At 43.6% G+C, this 21884-nt stretch overlaps 2 protein-coding genes across 7 annotated transcripts in view; one reads left to right on the forward strand and one right to left on the reverse strand.

Annotated features, from left to right (window-relative positions):
• The first annotated feature begins 1449 nt into the window (after positions 1–1449).
• LOC113453586 (uncharacterized) overlaps positions 1450–21884 on the forward strand; it is a 33332-nt gene continuing 12897 nt past the window's right edge. The window contains exons 1-6 of the mRNA XM_087918754.1: positions 1450–1549; positions 1887–2493; positions 2917–3031; positions 3925–3992; positions 5433–5562; positions 6298–7464. Of these exons, the coding sequence (XP_087774880.1) occupies positions 2080–2493; positions 2917–3031; positions 3925–3992; positions 5433–5562; positions 6298–7464 (1894 nt within the window). The 5' untranslated portion in view covers positions 1450–1549; positions 1887–2079. The remainder of the gene's footprint in view (positions 1550–1886; positions 2494–2916; positions 3032–3924; positions 3993–5432; positions 5563–6297; positions 7465–21884) is intronic.
• Positions 13337–21884, reverse strand: part of LOC113453304 (uncharacterized) — a 54208-nt gene continuing 45660 nt past the window's right edge. For 5 of the 6 annotated variants that reach the window (XM_087918748.1, XM_087918747.1, XM_087918752.1 and 2 more), the window contains 3 exons: positions 19660–19789; positions 15231–17382; positions 13337–14355 (listed from right to left, as the gene is read on the reverse strand). In XM_087918748.1, coding sequence (XP_087774874.1) covers positions 15716–17382; positions 19660–19789 — 1797 coding nt within the window. In that variant the 3' untranslated portion in view covers positions 13337–14355; positions 15231–15715. The remainder of the gene's footprint in view (positions 14356–15230; positions 17383–19659; positions 19790–21884) is intronic. The other variant, XM_087918749.1, reaches the window with a different exon arrangement.

Genomic DNA, 21884 nt, shown 5'->3' on the forward strand with positions numbered 1-21884 from the left:
ACAGGGAGGACAATCAGCCGGTGGGACTCCTGGCCACCAGAAGTTGTGGGCGCTTCGTCACTGGAGGCCCTGAAGAAGAGACCGGGCAGCCCCTTGTCTGGAATGCTGGAGGTTCTCCTGCCCGAGCAGGGGGCTGGACTAGAAGATCTCCCAGGTCCCTTCCAGCTCTGTTCTCTTCTAACTGCAGGCTGTTCGTGGTTCTGCCCATCAATAAACCTCTTTTCTTAAGCAGCCTCCATTTTCTCCCCTTCTTGGACCTTGGATTTTTCTTCCCAAACTTTCCTGGGGAACCCACGACTGGCAGCTGCAACTGAAGAGATTGAATGTGGGGGAATCGCGCAGCTGCTGCCCAAAGGAAGAGGGAGGAAACACTTGAGACAAACTTGTATTTTATATCAGTATCAATGAATTTAACAGGCGCAGCAGACAAGACAGAGAGGAAAATCCTGAGGTAAATCTCAAACAGCCCAGAGAAGAAAAAGGCGGGGAAAAGGGAAACGCCCCCTTTCCACCCGCAGCAACCAATCAGAGCGCGGATCCCCCCAGGCGGGAGCCCGCCCCTCACTCGGCCACAACGGGCTGCTTGGGGCCTTTGTGCGCTTTCCTTCTCCAGCCATTTAATGGGATATTTTCACATTTAAAGGGTTCAGAATAAAGACCCAAAATGACTTTGCTTTTATCCATTAGATTGAATTATCAAGCTGGAATGCGCTGTTCTAAAAAGAAGTAAACATCTTTTTTTCCCCGTTTTTTCTCTTGTACCTCAGACTTTCTTTTCCCCTTTTTCTCCTTCCCTTAATTTCCTATTACTATTTTTCTTTGTGTTTGCTATGATAAATAAATAAGAGCTTGAGACTCTAGAAAGAGTGCAGACAAGAGCAACAAAGATGTAGGCTAAAAGGTATTTTAACAAAAACGGTTGCTAGAACAGAGTGTGTCTGGTCTGAGGAAAAGGACGAGGAGAGACATGGTGGCATCTTTCAATATCTCAGGCATTTCCACAAAGAAGATTTCTCTCTCCTCTCCTATAAATCAATAAATATAGAAGCAGACCTAATGAAAGAGGCTGGGGTGGAGTGGCACTTTATAGATAATAAATAATCAAACCGCTCAAGAAACGCCACAGAAGAAAGAGAAAAACCACCTTCAAGGCATTCGGGTTCCTATAAAAGGGGGAAAAGAAGCACAGACGTCGAAGCCCTTTGTCTGACAGGGAGCCATGGAGAGGGGGACCTTTCCCCCTACTCCCAAGCCCATCATCCCCGCCCTCTCCCTTCCCCCTCCCGTGCGCTCCTCTTTCCCGCCCTTTCTACCATCCTGGCACCTTGCCCAGATCCCCTCGGATCCGCCAAGGGAAGGGAACTCCAGGCGCTTCCCCATTGGGCCACTGGAGGGCGAACTTTCCAGAGAAGGAGGCATTAAAGGAAGTGACCTCAATAAGCCTTTCCTCTCTAGGACGCCGCACTCGCTCTCTTCAACCTCTGGGACGCCGCGGGAGTTGGAGAGTCTGCAGGAGAGTCTGGTGGGAGGACATCCAGACGTGACCTGGGTGAGGGGAGGGGGCTCTTCGTGGGTCCTTTGCTCCCCAGCCGCCCTCTCCATGCGAAGTGGGGGGGGAGATGGGTCTGGCGGTGGCCCAGCAGGAGACGAGAGAAGCCGGGCGGGGAGGAGGAGGAGGAGTCAGGTTTCGCACCGGGCCCCCGAGGTCGCGATCCTGTCTCCCGAGGGGGGTAGAATCGGGGGTGGCGGCCTGACCAGCTGCCTCCTTCCCGGCCTTGCTCGGGGGACCCTGGGCCCTGCGCTGGGAGGAGCCGCTTGGGGGAAGGGGGTCCAGGGGCTGAATCCCCCTTTCTGATCCTGGGCGTCGGTTTTTCTCTCCCTCCCAGATCCGGAATCTCGAAGCCCTCGGAAGCCTTTGCAAGCCAGGACTTCCTCTGCGGGGGAAGGAAGCAAGCAAGCAGAAGGACTGGCGGGAATCTGTTCTGCGGCCCCAGAAATGGTTCTGTGAAGGAAGAGGCCCCTGGAGACCTCCCACAGTCCCTGGAGCCCTTTGGAGTTGCTCTGCGGGAGAGAGGAAGGATGGAGACATCCCCTTTGGCCAAGGAGGGGAGCAGAAAAGGCCCTTCGGCTCTTCAGCCTGTGAGCTGTGGGGAGAGCTGGACCAGAAACTGGCAGAAGGTCCTGCAGGAGGGAATCATCCTCCCTTCAGAAGTTCCACCCTGGACCTCCATCCAATATCGGGAGGCTGAGGGTCCTCGAGGACTTTGCAGCCGACTCCATGACTTGTGCAGGCGATGGCTGAGCCCAGGAAAGCACAGCAAAGCCCAGATGCTGGACCTGGTGGTTCTGGAACATCTCCTGTTCCTCCTGCCCCCAGAGATAGAGGGCTGGGTGCGGGCGTGTGGAGCAGAGACCAGCTCCCAGGCGGTGGCCCTGGCGGAAGGCTTCCTCCTGAGCAAGGTGGAGGAGCAGAAGGAGCAGCTCCAGTGTCAGGTGGGAGACCCTAGGAAGCTCGGAAGGGAATAACTGGAGAGAGTGTTTGAATGCTTCGCTCCTCTTTCCCAAACTTCTCCCACGTTCATAATGTGTGGCAATTCACCAGTTCTTCTAGAAGCCTCTGTGGCGCAGTGGTTAGAGTGCACTACTGCAAGCTGCTTCTGCAGCCAGCTGCCTACAGGTTGGCAGTTCAAACCCCACCAGGCTCAAGGTTGACTTTCCATCCTTCCGAGGTGGGTAAAATGAGGACCCAAATTGTTGGGGCAATATGCTGACCCTGTAAACCACTTAGAGAAAAACACTATAGAACAATATATAAATCTAAGTGCTATTGTTCCATTGTTAGGTTGTGAATACAAGAAACCACTTTGTGTCATGTGATGTACATTAATTCTGCTTCTTCCTTCCTCCTACTTGAAGAGCTCCACTGTGGAGATCAGAGATGCTGAGGGAAAGAAGAACCCATCAAATCCCCCTCAGGAGCTTTTTTTCAGGAAGATCCCTTGGGAAGATCCAAGTCAGGACCCCTCAGGAGGTAATGGAAGATCCTTTGATTATCCATCTGTCTTGCCTTCGCACTCTCTTCTCGCCTATAGAACAGGGGTTGCCAACCTTTTAGACCTCAAGGACCCCCAAACTCATAATTTTAAATCCCAGGGACCACTAACCAATTCTGTGGGCATGGTCTAGTTTGTGGGTGTGGCTTGGTGGTCATGTGACTGGCTGGGCATGGCTTGTATGTAAATATTATAAATATTTATATAAATATTGATTTTTTTTATTAGAAGAGCAACTTTTACCCAAAATCAGGCAAAACAGGCAGGCAGATTGAGTTGCTCACAGAACCATTCAGTGATCTATTTATCTGCCACTGGCTGGCTCAATCTGTCATATAAAATTTGCTTGCCGTGAGTCTGCACTGAATAAGAACCTTCAGTCCTAAAGGAGGTTTGGCTGTGCTTAAAGCAGACCCAAAGATCTAAGGACTAGCTAGAAAACAAGAAATCCAACCATTTCCTGCTTCCTAGCTAATCTAAATCTCCCCGCACAGCAGAACAGCTGATGGTCCCAAAAGTAGCAATTTAGCAGGCAAGTTTGCTGGGTAAGGAGTGAGTGGTTGAGGAGGGTTCCCATGGGCCATGTGGGTGGCGTAGCCTTGTGTTTCCGCACAGCCTGGATTAACTGCTTTGTGGGGGTGCTCTGGGGCTGAGATTTCTCTGAGGCCCACCAAAATTTTCTCATGGCCCACTGGCGACTGCCGCTATAGAATGCCTCCTATTTTGTTAATTAGATCCCAAGTCAGGACAGCTCAGGAGGTAATCGAAGATCCTCCAATTCCCCATCTGTCTTACCTTCCCTCTCTCTTCTCTTTTATAGAATACCTCATCCTATTTTGTTAATTATGCATTTTGAAATTATTCCTTACAGAGAAACAAAGAATGAAGCTTGCTGGTTCTTATAATGGCAATCAAACAGCGGTTGAACCTCCAACTCAAGTAAGAAAGGAAAAAGAGATTTGTATTCTCCCTTCAGAAGTGAGGCGGGTGTGCAGAGGGCTCTCTCCTTCTGTTTTCCCCACTTCTTTGTCCTGGATTATTTTCATGTTCTTCCACAACATGGAGAGCAGAATTGCAGGTTCAAGTTTCTGTCAGCCAGCATAGCTTCCTCTGGTTATCTTGTTGGGCTAGGTTCTTCTCCAACTTGGAGTTTACAAGAAATAATTTTTTAAAAAGTCCTTCAAGAAGTAGGAATAAACCTATCACAGTTGCAGGAACTGCTAAAGACACCCCTCCCCTTTTTTTTCTTTGACTCGGAATTTTGAAAGTCTAATGAAAAATAAATACATTCCCACATTACCCTTTTTAAAAAGCCTTATTTATAACCTGTCGTTCTAAATTAAGCAAATCGTAATAAAAAATAAAGCCGACTATTAAAATCCAAAGGGAGTGGCTGTGTTGAGCCTATAATCATGGTACTTTGGGCTACAAAATAATATCCAGAACTCTGATTTACGCCTCGATTAAGAGAGCAAACCCTCCCGTTTTTGCAATGGCTGAGAAATGACTTTCGCGGGGAATTTTCTTTGTTCTCTTCCGCTCAGCCAATAACTCAGATTACTAGGTCAATCAATGATAGACAGAGCGACAGGTCAGTTGATCCAGAAGTGGGATAACTTTGCTGAAAGGCACTGAAGTTTTACAGAATCAATGAACTTGATAAAATTTTCCCCAAATATTCTGTGAAAGCAATTTTCAGAGTTGCCCATTTTCTCACCTAAAATTAGGACTTGTGTGACACACTCTGCTTTCATGTCACCCCTTCATCCTTCTTTTCACAAAACGGGACATACCCAGCAACCGTTGTTTATATGTTTTGGCCTAAAGACCACTAATAGGTTTTGTTGCTCTTCTCTGCCCTCTTTCTAAAGTCTAAGCATCTTTTTTACATCTGGCAACAAAACCGGATGCAATATTCCAAGTGTGGTCTTACCAAGGCATTATAAAGTGAAACTAACACTTCATGTCATCTTGATTCTATCCCTCTTAATGCAGCCTATGATTCTGTTGAAGTTTTTTTTTTTGGGGGGCAACTGAAGCATAGTGCTGACTCAGGTTTAAGTGGTTGTCTACTAGGACTCTTAAAATCCCTGTGGCACTTACTACTGTGTAGCCAGGTATCACCTATGCCAGTGTGTGTGTTTGTTTTTCTTTTCTAAATGTAGAACCTTACATTTCTCATTGTTGATTTCATTTTGTTCGGTGGGGCCCAATCTGTCGATCCTTCTGTATCTCGAGCTTTTTAGTTTGGAGTGTTGGTATTCCTGTCAATCTGGTCTTGTCTGCAAATTTGATGAGTTTTATCCTCTTGCCTAAATGAATGATGGAGATGAACACATCTTGTGAATCCTCCTGTTCTGTTCTTTGTTCCATGTTCAGGAGGGTCTTGTGTCCTTCGAGGAGGTGGCTGTGTATTTCTCTGAGGAAGAATGGTCTCAGCTGGATCCTGACCAGAAAGCGCTGCATTCAGAAGTCATGCTTGAAAACCATAGGAACGTGGTGTCTCTGGGTAAGAGATTTCTAGTCCCTAATCAAGATTATAGTCCGTTTTTTATTAAAATACCACTGATCAGATATCATCTCCTGAGAAGGAGAAGGAAAGGATCTGGCCTTGTGGTGCTAAAGTACTTTAGGCCTCCATTCTCTGAGAACCAATGCCTGTACCAGATCCGGCCAAAGAGCCCTTGCAAGCCGATGAGACTTTGGGCCGGCGAAATAGCCATTCTTGAAGCATCCCAACCTTTCCAGTCTCAGCACGAAGAGCATTTAGAAGGCAATGGGAGGCTTCAGGAGGGAATTTTCTCCAAAATCTCATCGCTGGGACAGACAGACAGACTCTGTCGAGTAGCTGCTCCAAGGGACACCGGGGCAGAAGAAGCTTGTTTCAAAATTGTTTCATTTCTCACAGGTCTCTGCTGAAAGTAACCCAGCCCAATATATCTTAAGTTTTCTTCTAATTCCTCCTTGGATATTTCCCCTGATCATTCCTTAACTCAAAACGGCCTCTGAGTCAGATTTGCATATATATAGATAATTATAAAGAAAGATGTTTTCTAGACATTTTCAAAGCTTTCACGACTCATGAATATAGAAATCATCATATCTATATCACACCACTGTAGTCATGCAAACATACAACCTAATGGAATTTCGGAGGAATTCAGAAGGAAATTCACTTGACTTTCTACACTTTGAAATTTTTCTCTAACCCTGTCATCATTTCCATTTCCCTTTTGCTTTGAAGGTAATAATGGGCAGGAGAATCAAGATTCCTATGAACCGTTCCAAGTGATCAATGCTAAAGATGAAACGGAGAAGTTTGGAATTCGAATGGTATTAGAAAGCCATGAAAAAAAACAGTCAAAGAATTCCAACCAGGACAGCTCATCTTCCAGGGATGCTCCAATGCAAAACAAAGGAGATGATGCTATAAGAAGACACAATGGACAAAATTACAATGGGACATTCATTCTTTGCCTTGGGAATAACTTCTTTACATCTCAAAAAGTGATTGACACAAAAGAGAAGCCTTATAAATGTTTGGAATGTGGAAAATGTTTTAGAACAAACAGGGAACTTACTATCCATAAAAGGATCCACTTGGGAGTGAAGCCGTACAAATGCATGGAGTGTGGAAAGATATTTGCTCATGGCAGCGGACTTACTATCCATGAAAGGATCCACACAGGGGAGAAGCCATTTAAATGCATGGAGTGTGGAAAGACCTTTGCTCAAAGAGGTAATCTTATTTCCCATAAGATGACTCACACAGGGGAGAAGCCTTTTAAATGCATGGAGTGTGGAAAGACCTTTGCTTATAGAAGTAATGTTATTTCTCATAAGAAGATCCACACAGGGGAGAAGCCATTTAAATGCATGGAGTGTGGAAAGACCTTTGCTCGGAGCAGTGGCCTTAGAAGCCACAAAAATATTCACTCAGGAGAGAAACCATATAAATGCATGGAGTGTGGAAAGACCTTTGCTCGGAGCAGTGGCCTTAGAAGCCACAAAAAGATCCACACAGAAGCGAAACCATTTAAATGCATGGAGTGTGGAAAGACCTTTGCTCAGGACAGTGATTTTAAAAGGCACAAAATGATGCACACAGGAGAGAAACCATTTAAATGCATGGACTGTGGAAAGACCTTTGCTTATAGAAGTTGTCTTATTTCCCATAAGATGATCCACACAGGAGAGAAGCCATTTAAATGCATGGAATGTGGAAAGACCTTTGCGCGGAGCAGTGTCCTTAGAAGCCACAAAAATATCCACTCAGGAGAGAAACCATATAAGTGCATGGAGTGCGGAAAGTCCTTTGCTCAAAGAAGTAATCTTATTTCCCATGAAAGGATCCACACAGGGGAGAAGCCATTTAAATGCATGGAGTATGGAAAGAGCTTTGCTCAGAGCAGTATCCTTAGAAGCCACAAAATGATCCACACGGGAGAAGCCATTTAAATGCATAGAATGTGGAAAGAGTTTTGCTCAGAATGGTCATCTTATTTCTCATAAAAGGATCCACGTTCGGGAGAATCTATATAGCAATAGCAATTCTACTTAAACTTATATACCACTTCTGGGTCCTCATTTTAGCAACCTCAGAAGGATGAAAGACTGAATTAACCATGAGCTGGTCAGGATTGAACTCCTAGCTGTGGGCAATTAGCTCGTAGTTCTGCATTCTTTTTTTTTTGTTGTAAAGTTTTTATTTTTGACAACAAACACTGACAGATACAAACATAAAACATCAAAATAAAACCATCTTTCTATTGTGTACAGTGTGTCGGTTGGTACATATCTCTTTTGCACAATATCAACAGTCTCTTCTAATTTAAATTAAACTTCATATTGTAAATCAACAATGCAAATTATACCATTATTATTAACTCCTTATTAGACAGATTAAAAATTCACATTTTTATGAGCAAATTTCAACTTTAACGTAGCTTAATTTATATTATTCATTTCATTATAACTATTGTCTACCATAATCATGTATCATTACATTATCTCTGTTATTTTATTATAATTGTATTATAGTGTATTTTATTTCCCTATCTTATCTAGCCATTGATAAAAGAAATCCCATATTTTTTATTGTTTATCTTCTTGCTCTCTAATTTCTGTCAATTTACTCATTTCTGCACATTCTTTTATTTCCTTCATCACTTCCTCTTCTGTTGGAATTTTCCCATTTTTAGTAAATACGATTCTAGCTGCTTTTAAAACATCAAGTAAGTCAATTCAGGTAAAATACCCAATAAAAATATTTCTGGTTTCAAATCTATATGCTGTTTTGTCATTTTTTCCAGCCATATATGAATTTTACTCCAGTATCTTTTGGCTTCCACACACATCCACCACATATGGTAATATGATCCAGGTATCTGAAGACACTTCCAGCATTTCTCTGATTTATTCTTGAACATTCTTGCTATTCTTGCCGGGGGTAGAAGCCACCTGTAAAACATACAAATTATCCTTGTATGCTGTTGACATCATCATTTTATAATTTTGAGACCATAATTTTTGCCATTTTTCTAAGCCTATCCCCCCAAAAATTTCCCAAAGCAATCATTGTTTAATTTTTTCTTCTTCTAATTTAACCTCAAATAAATATCCATATAATTTTTTAAATCACCTTCTCATCAGAACCTGTCAAAATTCTATCTAATTCAGTTAATTTATCATAAAAACCTGTTTTACAACCTTTATCATATCTCGAATGTATTTACACATATGAATAGTAATTCATTTTTATTTGTTCGTTTAGTTCTTGCATAGATTTGAGTTCACCCTTTTCATTCAATATTTCACCATATCTGGCTGTTCCATTTTATAAACAATTGGATATGCAAATGCTTCGATAGTTGACAGCCAGACTGTTATTTTCATGTAATGTTTTCTTATTTTCTCCCATGTTGATAATAAAGCATCTAGAATGTAATGTCTCCTAAAACAGGGGTCGCCAACTTTTTCGACCTCAGGGACCACCAAACTCATAATTTTAGATCCCAGGGACCACTAGCCGGTTTTGTGGGTGTGGTCTAATTTTGGGTATGGCTTGGTGGTCGTGACTGGCTGGGCATGGCTTCTATGTAAATATTATAAATATTTATATAAATATTGAATTTTTTTACAAAAAAGAGCATTACCCAAAATCAGGCATAGCAGGCAGATTGAGTTGCTCACAGAATCAGATTCATTCAGAGATCTATCTGCCATTGGCTAGCTCAGTCTGTCACAAAATTTCCTAGCAAGCAAACTCACAAAATTAACTCACAACACACCATGCTGTAGGTACTGAATTTTTTATTTTTTAAAAAGAGCAACTTTTACCCAAAAGTAGGCAGGTAGATTGAGTTGCTCACAAAACCGTTCAGTGATCTATCTGCCATCGGCTAGCTCAGTCTCTCAAATTTGCTTGCCGTGAGTCTGCACTGAATTTGCTTACAAGCAAACCTTCAGTCCTAAAGGAGGTTCTGTTGTGCTCAGTTGAAAGCAAGAAATCCAACCATTTCCTGCTTCCTAGCTAATCTAAATCTCTGCACAGCAGAATAGATGATGGTCTGAAAAAGGAAAAATAGCAATTTAGCAGGCAAGTTTGCTGGTAAGGAGTGGGCGGGGAGGGTTCCCGCGGGCCATGTGGGCAGCACAGCCTTGTGTTTCTGCGCAGCCTGGATTAATTGCGATCCTTGAACCCAAAACCGAGCTGTGTGTGTGTGTGCTCCCCAATCAACCGCCTAAGAGACCCCCAAGTCCTCGCTGGCTGTGGGGCTGTGCCTCCCCTTCTCCCATCCACCACAGCAACACCTCAAGCTGGATTGGAGGGGAAGGGCAAAAGGAAGCCCCACTCCCCTCCAGGGCTGGCCTAAACCCCCACTTGACCTGCAGCCCCCCAAGACTGAAAAGAACCCCCTCCCGCTTTCTCTGCTTCGTTCTCTGCACCGAGCTCCTGCCTCCATCGGGTGAACTCTGCCCGGAGACTGATGACGTGTCAGAGGGAGAATTCCCATTGGTCCTTTCCCTTTCATGGACCCTCCCAATCCCAAAATTAGAGGAAAATGCCCCCTCCCCCCAATTCAGACCCCCGCTAGATTCTGCCTTCCCTCCTTTGGGGTTGCTTGTGGGGCAGCATCCATGGGCTCCCTCTGGTGCTGCTGGTGGGGGCTCCTGACCCGGATCCCCGGAAGCGAAGATGGGAAGGAGATCCATGGGAGGGGGGGCTGGGCGGGGGCAGGGGAAGGGCTGGGTGGGGCCGTCAGGGCTCCTGGGGGGGGGGGAAGTGGTTGAGACCACCGTAATGGGGAAAGGGGTCGAGGACAAGAGGGGCGGGAGCCTGAGAAGCCTCGATCTCCATGTGGTCTCCGCTCCTTCCCTTGCTCCACTTTGCCCAGGTGGATGAAGAGGGATCGCTGTCTCCCTTCCTTGTGACTGTGGAGTGGGGGGGGGTCGTGGGAAGGCAGCCAAACTGAATAGAGATGCAGTCGGACCCCGATCGCCTCCCTTTGTGACTGGGTGGGAGTGGGACCTTCCAGGCCCCGATTTAGACCCCAATCCAGAGCCCCCGAAGTCAGTTGCCTGGAAAGAGGACGGCGGTGGAAAGCGAAAGAGGGTAACTGAGGCATGTTTAAACCTGAAGTCACAAACACCACCAAAAGTAGAAGAAAAATAGAATTTTTACAGCTTCAGAAATTTCAGTTTTTTCCCCCCTGAGGCTGTGAAGGTCAGGCAGGATTTCAGCCTCAATCCCTTCTGGGAGGGGGCTCTGAATTTGGGGAGGAGACCAAGACCCCCCTCCCCATAATCCCCCATCATCCGATCAGGACCTGGGAGGGGAAGGGAGAGCCACAGGGAGGAACTGATGAATGGGGGGAATTAAGAGTTTTCCCCTTAGATTGCCCCCCCATCTAACCCTCTGGTGAAGGGGGAGGAGACCCTCCCTTTGAGGTGGTCTTTGGGAGGCTGTTTTTTGGGGGGGGGGGAGAGAGATCCCCAATTCTACCCCAAATCCTAGAAGGGCTGAAGATTAGAGGGAGGGGAAAAGTTGGAGGTAACCAGAGAAAATGGGGGTTGAGGGGAGGAAGGGGCTCGGAGACCCCAGAAGGATCCGTTGCCCCCATTATTTCCCGTCCTCTTATATCGCCCCCCCAGGAAAAGAGAGAGAGAGACGAAGGCATATTTGTCTTTATGTATGTTACATTTTTTATGGTGCCCATCTTGTCTGAAAAGGTCTGAAGGGATTCCTGCCTGAGGAGGGGGTTAGACTAGATGACATCCAGGGTCCCTTCCGTCGTTCTGTTCTATGAAATCTCCCCTACAAGGGGACTCTGGGTGCCTTACAGGTTATGACTGGAAATGGAATATATTGAAATCTAATATATTTAAGTGTATATTTTACATATATGTACATATATATGTATGTGTATGTATGTATATATAAGAAAGAGAGGCCCCCAAAGGAAGCTGCCAGCCTCCTCCTCCCCCCAACCTGCCACCTTCAGCTTCCATTTCTTAGAGGTTGCAAACAGGACAAAGAGTCATCAGCCGCTAAAGAAAAAAATATCTTTTTGCATTGGAGAGCAGGATTAATTCATGAGGGCTGCAGAAAAAGAGAAGGGGAAGAAAATTAGAATATAAAGAAAAACTTTACTGTAAATAACATTTTTTTCTTCCCTTTCACCCCCCAACCCCCAAGGCAGGCCCACACTGCAGGGGGCCTACAATACTGTAGTGCATGTTAACATGGGACTCGCCCCTTTTAAAATAGACAAAGTGTCGGGATTCAAAGAACTGACCGGTTTTATCTCCTGAGGTGAATCCCTACACATTGTCTTGATTGGGGAGTGAAAGTTGGATCCTGACATTTGTAAGATATCAACTTGAGCGGAAGGCGTCTCGTGCATTTGAGGATCCCATCCCAGTTCAACTTATCTCGTGTCGGCGCGAATGTGCAGCGGGGATGGGGTGAGAGAGGGTTTGTCGCTCCAACTCCTCTCTTCGAGAATTAAAAATGGAACTTAAAAATATGAGAGAATTACTACAGGAAAGAGGCGAATCACTTTGCTCTGTGTTAGAAAAAATGGAAATGGCAATTGAAGAACAAGAAGAAAGAGCTTCAGAGGAGGAGGAGTTGACTCAAGGAGAAGACATTTTAAATAGACAATTAACACAAAGAATGCTGCAACGAAGTGGGGAAAGAAGGAAGGTTAAAAAGTTGAAATTTAAGAAAGCAAACAAAAGGGGGAATACCTGTGAAGTCAGGAAAGGCAGAAAGACCCAGCAGAAAAGGGGAAAGGAAGATATTAAGAAAGAGAGGGATATAAACTGGAATGAGAAAAGATATGGGGAAAAGAGGGGGCGGAGAAGCAGTAAGAAACAGGTGCATGAAATAAAGAAATACAGAAATAGTAAAATGTTGAAATTGTTTTTTCAGAGATAATGGTTGATGAATTAAAAAGGGGATTCTGCAGGGTGACAAGGGGTAATAAGAGTATTTCTGTAATTAAAAATATTTAGACAATAGGGTAATATAGATGCTGATAACTTATTAAAAATCAAGGGGGGAAAATATGCTGCGGAATCCAATTGAAAAGATGTAATGATTATTATTGTAACTTCTTAAAAATAATGGTTTATTGGGAATAAAGATGAGGGAATAAAGGTATATTTTAATCATTGAGGTGTCACACTCAAAACAGTAAAAGGGGGGAAACCTGTACTTTTTTTTTTTTAGTGTTAAAATTTGTATTAATCTAGAATTCATAAAAAGAATGTGTAATGGAAAGGGAATATGACAGACTAAAGAACCAGCTAAATTGATAATTTAATATAGACTATTAAAAGCAAGGAGAGACATTGGTAACTTTATTATTATTATTAGGCAAACACATATTGTTTATTTTTACTTTTAAAATAAATATTAAAGGGTTATATTTGAAATAATTGAAATGAAACAAAAAGATGTTTCGATTGAGATTAATGAAACAGGCTAGAATTAATGTGTTTGTTTCTCTCCTTACTGAAAATTTGGAATGGAAAAGGTAATAATAGAATTAAGTATTCATATATGAATGTATAATTGCTGTCATATTTTTATGTGAAGGTGATGACCTGGAAATATGTTGTCCACTAAAAAGAGATTTTTGTTTTTAATGTGAAAAACTGAATAAAATTTGTCTAAAAAAACGATATGTAACCAACTGACACACTGTATAAATATAAACTGGAAGGTGCTTTTATGTTTATATGTTTTGTATGTGTATGTTTGTTTTTAAAAATAAAAAAATAAAAAAGAATAGATATTGGAATGAAGAATAGAATTGAATTCTTTATTGGCCAAGCATGATTGGAAACACAAGGAATTTGTCTTTGGTGCAGAAGCTGTCAGTGTTCATAAAGAAAACACATCCTGACACCCCTGTTGCCTACAGATGAGGGGAGTTGTAGTCCTCGCCCTCACCCCTCACCTTGGAGCGGGGAACTGGATGGGCTGGAGTTCCTCTGGAGGAAAGCCATTCATAGGTAGTCATTGGAAGGGACCCTGTACCATTAAAATCTGAGCCCCGAAAAGGGAGGGAGGGAGGCGTTGGGTGCCAAACAGGGTAGGACCCTCCAGTTGTGAAGGAGAGAAATGGCTGAAATGGCTGGGTGCATGTAGGGGGGGGCTCAGGTGCCCCCCAATGTCTCCCCACAAGTGCTCAGGGAGGACCCTGCCTGCTGGCATTCTGCTCCTCCATAGGGGGCTTGAGGGGAAGCAAAGCAATGGGGCCTCTGAGGAGGAGGGAATCCAGCCCCTTCCCCTCCCTGGATCTGCCCACCCTCCTCCTGAACCAGTTCTGGCTTTGGACCCAAAGTGGCTTCGGGTTGGTGGATCCAGAGGCAGCAGAGGGAGGAGCCTCCTGTGGGGGCAGGAAAGAGGAAAAGGAGGAAGGAACGATTCCAGGGTTTTCTTATATCTGAAGTTTATTCTTTCATAGCAAAGGGAAGGGAAGGGATTCGGAGGAAGAATAATGTAGATGAAGCCGCTGTGGGTTCAAAACCAGGAGAGATGAAGGGGCTAGAGTGACAGGTTGGCCCAGCATCCCAGGGGATAGTCTAGATGGTCTCCACGCCTCCCTCCCAAGAAAGGAAGCTGGGGGCGTTTCTCAGCAGTAAAAGTTCCAGGTTGCCATCCTCCTCTTCTCCCCAACCTGCCACCTTCAGCCTCCATTTCTCAGAGGTTGCAAACAGGAGAAAGAGCCATCAGCCACTAAAGAAAAAATATCCTTTTGCATCGGAGAGCAGAATTAATCCATGACGGCTGCAGAAAAAGAGATGGGGAAGAAAATTAGAATATAAAAGAGACATTTTTAGTGTAAATAACGTATTTTTCTTTCCTTTCAGCCCCCAACCCCCAAGGCAGGCCCACACTGCAGGGGGGTGGTTGACAGACAGGGACAGATAGAGAATCTGCCATTTCAGGGAGGAAAAGGCTGGGATGCTTCCTATGAACAAAGAAGATGGGGCTAGGATAGGGGTGGCAGCAAAGGGGGGAGCCTGGGGTCACGTGGCCAGAAGGGGAGTCAGGAAGAAGAGCCTGTCGAGGTTCCAAGTAGTGAACTCAAATGAGTCTCCATAGGGTGCCAAGAAGGATCATCTCAGACTGTGGGGGGCTTCAGTTTATGGCAAAGTTTTGGAGGGAGTTCATTAAGTTGATAGGGTCATCATTCTCAAAGACGTAACTCCACCTTCCATTCAAGTACGGACGGACCTGCAGAACGAGCTAACGCAATGATAGAACCTGAGATGCTGTGTTCATTCATTATCAGCAATCTAGCTGGGAAGATCTTCCAGAATGGGTGGGTTGCTTACAAAATATGGGGTGGGGGGGAATGTAATACCTGGGGTGCTCCTTCCCTTCCCTTCCCTCCTTCCCTTCCGTTTTGCAATTTCCCAAAACTTGGAAAAATTCTGGGAAATATTTTATCGTTTGTGTGTACTTTTGTTTTTGATTGCAATACTTTTTCAGATCTCTATAAGGAAAAGCTGCCCAAAATCCAAAAATTTGCTATCTCCACAGAAAGGAGATTTTGTTCAGACATGTTTTTTTCAAAGGAACAATTAAGCAATTAAAAACTCACCTATAACTAGTAGGAAGAGTTGAGATTGGGAGTGGGGGGGAGAGAAGATACTTACCTGCTGGAGGTTGGACAGAAATTGCTAGAAGAGCCAGTCAAGACCCTTCATGGGCTGGAGGACTCATGGAGTCCCCCTCCCAGAGGTGGTATTCAGCAGGTTCTGACCAGTTCTGGAGAACCGGTAGCGGAAATTTTGAGTAGTTCAGAGAACTGGCAAATACCACCTCTGAGTGGAGATTTATCTATCCTTCCTCTACCACGCCCACCAATCCACACCTACAGAACGGGTAGTAAAAAAAATGGAATCCCACCACTTCCCCCTCCCCATTGATAGCCCATAATAGGCTGCACGATCTTCCCTTAACAGCCCAAAAATATAGAAGTTCCCAAAGATATTCCTCAGAGGGACCCTCTTGGCCACCTGCTGAGCTTGAGGAGAGGCCTCCCCTAGATGGTCCCATCCCCACAACCTGTCCTCAGGTCCCCAGACTTTCTTGCTTTTCAGGTAGGAGAAGAGCCCAACAGCCAGGAAGTCCACCCCTATCAGGGCCATGATCCCTGTCCAGAGTTTCCTCCTGGCAGAGCTGGAGGAATGGGACTCTGGGGAAGGAGAAGGAGCCTCACCTGTGCAGGAGGATCTTTATATAGTTTCTCTCCTGAGTGGAGCTTTTTGTGGTTTCTAAGGCCACTGCTCTGAGCAAAGCTCTTTCCACACTCCATGCATTTAAACAGCTTCTCCCCTGTGTGGATCATCGTATGGGAAATAAGATGACCTCTTTGAGCAAAGGTCTTTCCACACTCCATGCATTTATATGGTTTCTCCCCTGTGTGGATCATCTTATGGGAAATAAGATGACCTCTTTGAGCAAAGGTCTTTCCACATTCCATGCATTTATATGGTTTCTCTCCTGTGTGGATCCTTTTGTGTATTCTTAGGTCACTGCTATGAGTAAATGTCTTTCCACACTCCATGCATTTAAATGGCTTCTCCCCTGTGTGGATCATTTTATGCGAAATAAGATTACCTCTTTGAGCAAAGGTCTTTCCACACTCCATGCATTTATATGGCTTCTCCCCTGTGTGGATCATCTTATGGGAAATAAGATTACCTCTTTGAGCAAAGGTCTTTCCACACTCCATGCATTTATATGGTTTCTCTCCTGTGTGGATCCTTTTGTGTATTCTTAGGTCATTGCTATGAGTAAATGTCTTTCCACACTCCATGCATTCATATGGTTTCTCTCCTGTGTGGATTCTTTTGTGTATTCTTAGGTCACTGTTATTAGCAAAGGTCTTTCCACACTCTGTGCATTTATAGGGTTTCTCTCCTGAGTGGATCTTTTTGTGACTTCTAAGGCCACTGCTACGAGTAAACGTCTTTCCACACTCCATGCATTTATAGGGTTTCTCTCCTGTGTGGAATCTTTTGTGGTTTCTAAGGGAACTGCTTTGAGTAAACGACTTTCCACACTCTGTGCATTCATAGGGGTTCTCTCCTGAGTGGATCTGTTTGTGGCGTCTAAGGCTCATTCTCCAAGCAAAGGTCTTTCCACACTCTGTGCATTTAAATGGCTTCTCTCCTGTGTGGATAATCTTATGGGAAGTAAGATTATATTTTCGAGCAAAGGTCTTTCCACACTCCATGCATTTATATGGCTTATCCCCTGTGTGGATGAACTTATGGGAAAAAAGATGGCCACTTTGAACAAAGGTCTTTCCACACTCTATGCATTTATATGGTTTCTCCCCTGTGTGGATCCTCTTATGGATAGTAAGTTCCCTGCTTGTTCTAAAACATTTTCCACATTCCAAACATTTATAAGGCTTCTCTTTTGTATCAATCGCTTTTTGAGATGTAAGGAAATTATTCCCATGAGAAAGAATGAATCTCCCATTGTAATTTTGTCCGTTGTATCTTCTTATAGCATCTTCTCCTGTGTTTTGGGTTAAATAGTGTTCATTTACTTGTACTTCAGCTTTGATTAGCTTCACACTTTTTCCAGTATATTTTTTCCTTATTTTCTCTTCTTGGGCAAGAAAGTCTTGCATCAGAGCATCAGTGGAAGATGAGCTTTCCTGATGCCAATTCTTTGACTGGTTTTTCTCATGGTTTTCGAATTCCATTCGAATTCCAAACTTCTCCGTTCCACCTTTAGCATTGATCACTTGGAACAGTTCATAGGAATCTTGATTCTCCTGCCCATTATTACCTTGAAGGCAATAGGGAAATGAAAATGACAATGAGGTTAGAGAAAAAGATCAAAGTGTGGAAAGTCAAGCGCATTTTCTTATGAATTTCTCCGAAATTCCATTAGATTGTATGTTTGCATGCCTACAGTAGTGTGATATAGACATGATGATTTCTATATTCATGAGTCATGAAAGCTTCGAAAAGATCTAGAAAACATCTTTCTTTACAATTATCTAAATATATCCCAATCTCACTCAGAATCAACTTTGAGCTAAGAAATAGAATAGCTTGATTCCCCCTTCTTTGTGGCAGCCCCTGAGATAATGGAAACCTGCTATCATGTCTCCCCAGTCCTTCTCTTCATTAAACTAGACCTAGCTAATTCCAGCAACCGTTCTTTATACGTTTTAGTTTCTAGTCCCCTAATCATCTTTGTTGCTCTTCTCTGCACTCTTTCTAGAGTCTCAACATTTTATTTACAATCATGGTGATCAAAACTGGATGCTGTATTCCAAGTGTGGCTTTACAAAGACATTATAAACTGGTATTAACACTTCACGTGATCTTGATTTTATCCCTCTATTTATGCAGTGTAGAAATGTATTGACTTTTTTGACAGCTGCTGCACATGGCTGGCTCATATTTAAATGGTTGTCCATTAGGACTCCAAGATCCCTCTTACAGTTATTTCTATTGAACAAGGTACCACATATATTGTACCTGTGCATATGAGGACTGAGGACTGCACCAGATCCAGGGCAAAAGTCTTTGAGAACAAAGAGGCCTTTCCTCTCCTTTGCCCTGGATCTGCTGTAGGCCTTGTTTAGCAGTGAACAGAGGCCTAAAGAATTGTAGTACAAGATCATGTGAGATCAATAAGTGCTAGATTTCCTACTAGTGATCACACCTATCTCTTTCACTACTCTTTTTTCTGCAAATGCACTGAAGTACGCAAGGGAACCGATGGCTCAGCACATCGTCGCAAGGTACTGTATTTTTCAGACTATAAGACGCACCTAGCTTTAGAGAAGCAAAACAAGAAAATAAAAGTTTTTGGCCTCTGCACATCACTTTTGCCCTCCCCTGCAGAGTGCTTCTGGATGTAAAGGAGAGCAATAATGGGACATGCTGAGGGTTTGGGAGGCCATAAACAGATCCGCTTTTTGCTCTGTAAGACACACAGACATTTCCATCCACTTTTTTGGAGGGGAAAAGTGCATCTTATAATCTGAAAAATATGGTAAGTCCTTGCAAGATGGGGTGGGGGAATAGGTAGGGTGAATATTTCAGCGCCTCTACTGTCATTCATAAGTGTGAATGATGACCATGGAGCTGCAACACTCATAAATTTTGGGACTGGGTCTCAATACTTGGGGGAGAAATGGTTGTAACTTGGAACGTTCGCTAAGTGAACTGTGGTAACTTGAGGATTCCTTGTACCCTAGGATGCTCTGAGTCACACTGCATGAGGCCTTTGTTCTTGAATTGGATTGGGAGAGTGATCTTCCATGGCCTGAGCATGAGAGGTTCTGTTCTCAGACAAATTGGGAAGGTTTCAGAGGACAAATGACAACACACTCCTATCACAGGACCTCCAGAGGACACATAAAAGCACACTGTTAGGTATATGTAAAATAACATAGTTGGGTTGACAATATACTGTATAAACTACAAATATATATTATGTTTGTAGCTTTAAACAAAAATACTGTAATGTATTATGCTGTGTTCTGCTTGGTTGATTATGCTACAAGTTGCCATAAGAGGGAGCTATAGATCATGGTTTAAATCTCTTTTTCACTGATGATCTCTCTTGATACTGATACTGACTACGGACCGATACTGACTAACCCTATTGATTTTGATATTCTGTTGATATCAAAGTTTATCTGTTGTATTATGGTTTGATATTTGTCTGCTATAAAAGACATGAAACTGGTAAGAAGACTTTATAACTGGATATTTCTGGACCAATAAAAAACGTGTATAACATGGACTGTTTATTGGACTTTCAAGTAAACATTAACACAACTTGTTTAACTCTGTGTGGCAGTATATGTATTCATAACTGTTCTCATAAACCATTTTCCGTGTGCATATCCTTTTTATACAAGGGTTACTCTGCACATATCCTAATACACACCTCATTCTTTTCAGCCTCCACAGATAAGTTCAAATAGAAATAGAAAAATACAGATAAGAAATGGCACAGAAAGTATTTAAACAATGAGACATTTTAACGAAAAAAATAATAATTATAATCTCTCTTCTTGATTGGGGACTAGAAAACTCTTACCCAGAGAGACCACGTTCCTATGGTTTTCAAGCATGACTTCCGAATGCAGCGCTTTCTGGTCAGGATCCAGCTGAGACCATTCCTCCTCAGAGAAATACACAGCCACCTCCTCGAAGGACACAAGACCCTCCTGGACATGGAAAAAAGAACAGAACAGGAGGATTCACAAGATCTGTTCATCTTCATCATTGATTTAGACAAGAGGATAGAAGGGGAACTCATCAAATTTGCAGACAAGACCAAATTGACAGGAAATACCAACACTCCAGAAGAAAAACTTGAGATATAGAAGGATCGACAGATTGGGCCCCATCTAACAAAACAAAATCAATAGTGAGAAATGTAAAGTTCTACATTTAGGAAAGAAAAAACAAATGTATTGACGTAGAATAGGTGATACCTGGCTCAACAATAGCAAAAACCAACAGGGATCTAGTGTCCTAGTGGACAACCACTTAAACATGAGTCAGCACTATGCTACAGTTGCCCCCCCCAAAACCCCAACAGAATCATAGGCTGCATTAAGAGGAATAGAATCAAGATGACATGAAGTGTTAGTAACACTTTATAATCCCTTGGTAAGACCACACTTGGAATATTGCCTCGTTTTGGTTGCCAGATGTAAAAAAGATCTTGAGACTCTAGAAAGTGTGCACAGAAGAGCAACAAAAGTTATTAGTGGACTGGCGGGGTAAAACGTATAAAGAACGGTTGCTGGAATTGAGTATCTTTAGTTTCATGAAAAGAAGGACTAGGGGTGACATGATAGCAGGTGTTCCAAGGAGCAATGGATAAAAACTATTCAAGGAGAGAACCAACCTAGAAGTAAAAAAGAAATTTCCTGACAGTGAGAACAATTAATCAGTGGAATGACTTGCTTCAGAAATTGTGGTTGCTCCAATACTGGAGGTGTTTATGAAGAGACTGGACAGCCATTTACCTGAAATGTTATAGGGCTTCCTGTCTGAGCAGAGGGTTGGACTAGAAGACCTCCAATATCCCTACCAACTCTGTTATTCTGTTTCATTGTTCCCAAATTCCCAAAGCAAAGATATGCACTAAGTTAAATGGCTGTGCGTCACACAAGTCCTAATTTTAAGTGAGAAAATGGAGAAATCCGAAAATTGCTTTCACTGGAGAAATACTTGGGGAAGTTTTATGAAGTTCATTAATTCTGCAAAACGTTCAGTGCCTTTCAGCAAAGTAATCCCACTTCTGGATCAACTGATCTATCGCTCTGTCTAACATTCATTGATCTAGTAGTCTGGGCCATTGGCTGAAAGGAAGAAAACAAAGAAAATTTCCTGGGAAATTCATTTCTCAGCCTTTGCAAAGGGGAAAGTTTGATCTCCGAATCGAGGCATAAATCAGAGGATTGAAAATTACACTGCTCAAAAAAATAAAGGGAACACTTAAACAACACAATGTAACTCCAAGTCAATCACACTTCTGTGAAATCAAACTGCCCACTTAGGTAGCATCACTGATTGACAATCCATTTCACATGCTGCTGTGCAAATGGAATAGACAACAGGTGGAAAGCATAGACAGTTAGCAAGACATCCCAATAAAGGAGTGGTTCTGCAGGTGATGACTACAGATCTCTTCTCAGTTCCTATGCTTTCTGGCTGATGGTGTGGTCACTTTTGAGTGCTGGCGGTGCTGTCACTCTAGTGGTAGCATGAGACAGAGTCTACAACCCACACAAGTGGCTCAGGTAGTGCAGCTCATCCAGGATGGGACATCAATGCGAACTGTGGCAAGAAGGTTTGCTATATCTGTCAGCGTAGTGTCCAGAGCATGGAAGTGGTACCAGGAGACACGTCAGTACATCAAGAGACATGGAGGAGGCCGTAGGAGGGCAACAATCCAGCATCAGGACCGCTACCTCCACCTTTGTGCAAGGAGGACAGGAGCACTGCCAGAGCCCAGCAAAATGACCTCCAGCAGCCCACAAATGTGCATGTGGCTGCTCGAACGGTCAGAAACAGACTCCATGAAAGTGGTATAAGGGCCCGAGGTCCACAGGTGGGAATTGTGCTTACAGCCCAACACCATGCAGGATGTTTGGCATTTGCCAGAGTACACCAAGATCAGCAAATTCACCACTGGCACCCTGAAAGCAGGTTCATACTAAGCATGTGACAAACATGACAGGGGCTGGAGATGCCGTGGAGACCATTCTGCTGCCTGCAACATCCTCCAGCATGACAGGTTTGGCATTG

Source organism: Pseudonaja textilis, unplaced genomic scaffold (assembly GCF_049901715.1).
Source record: "Pseudonaja textilis isolate UNSWEBS1 unplaced genomic scaffold, rPseTex1.2 PTEXCTG41, whole genome shotgun sequence".
Lineage (NCBI taxonomy): Eukaryota > Metazoa > Chordata > Lepidosauria > Squamata > Elapidae > Pseudonaja > Pseudonaja textilis.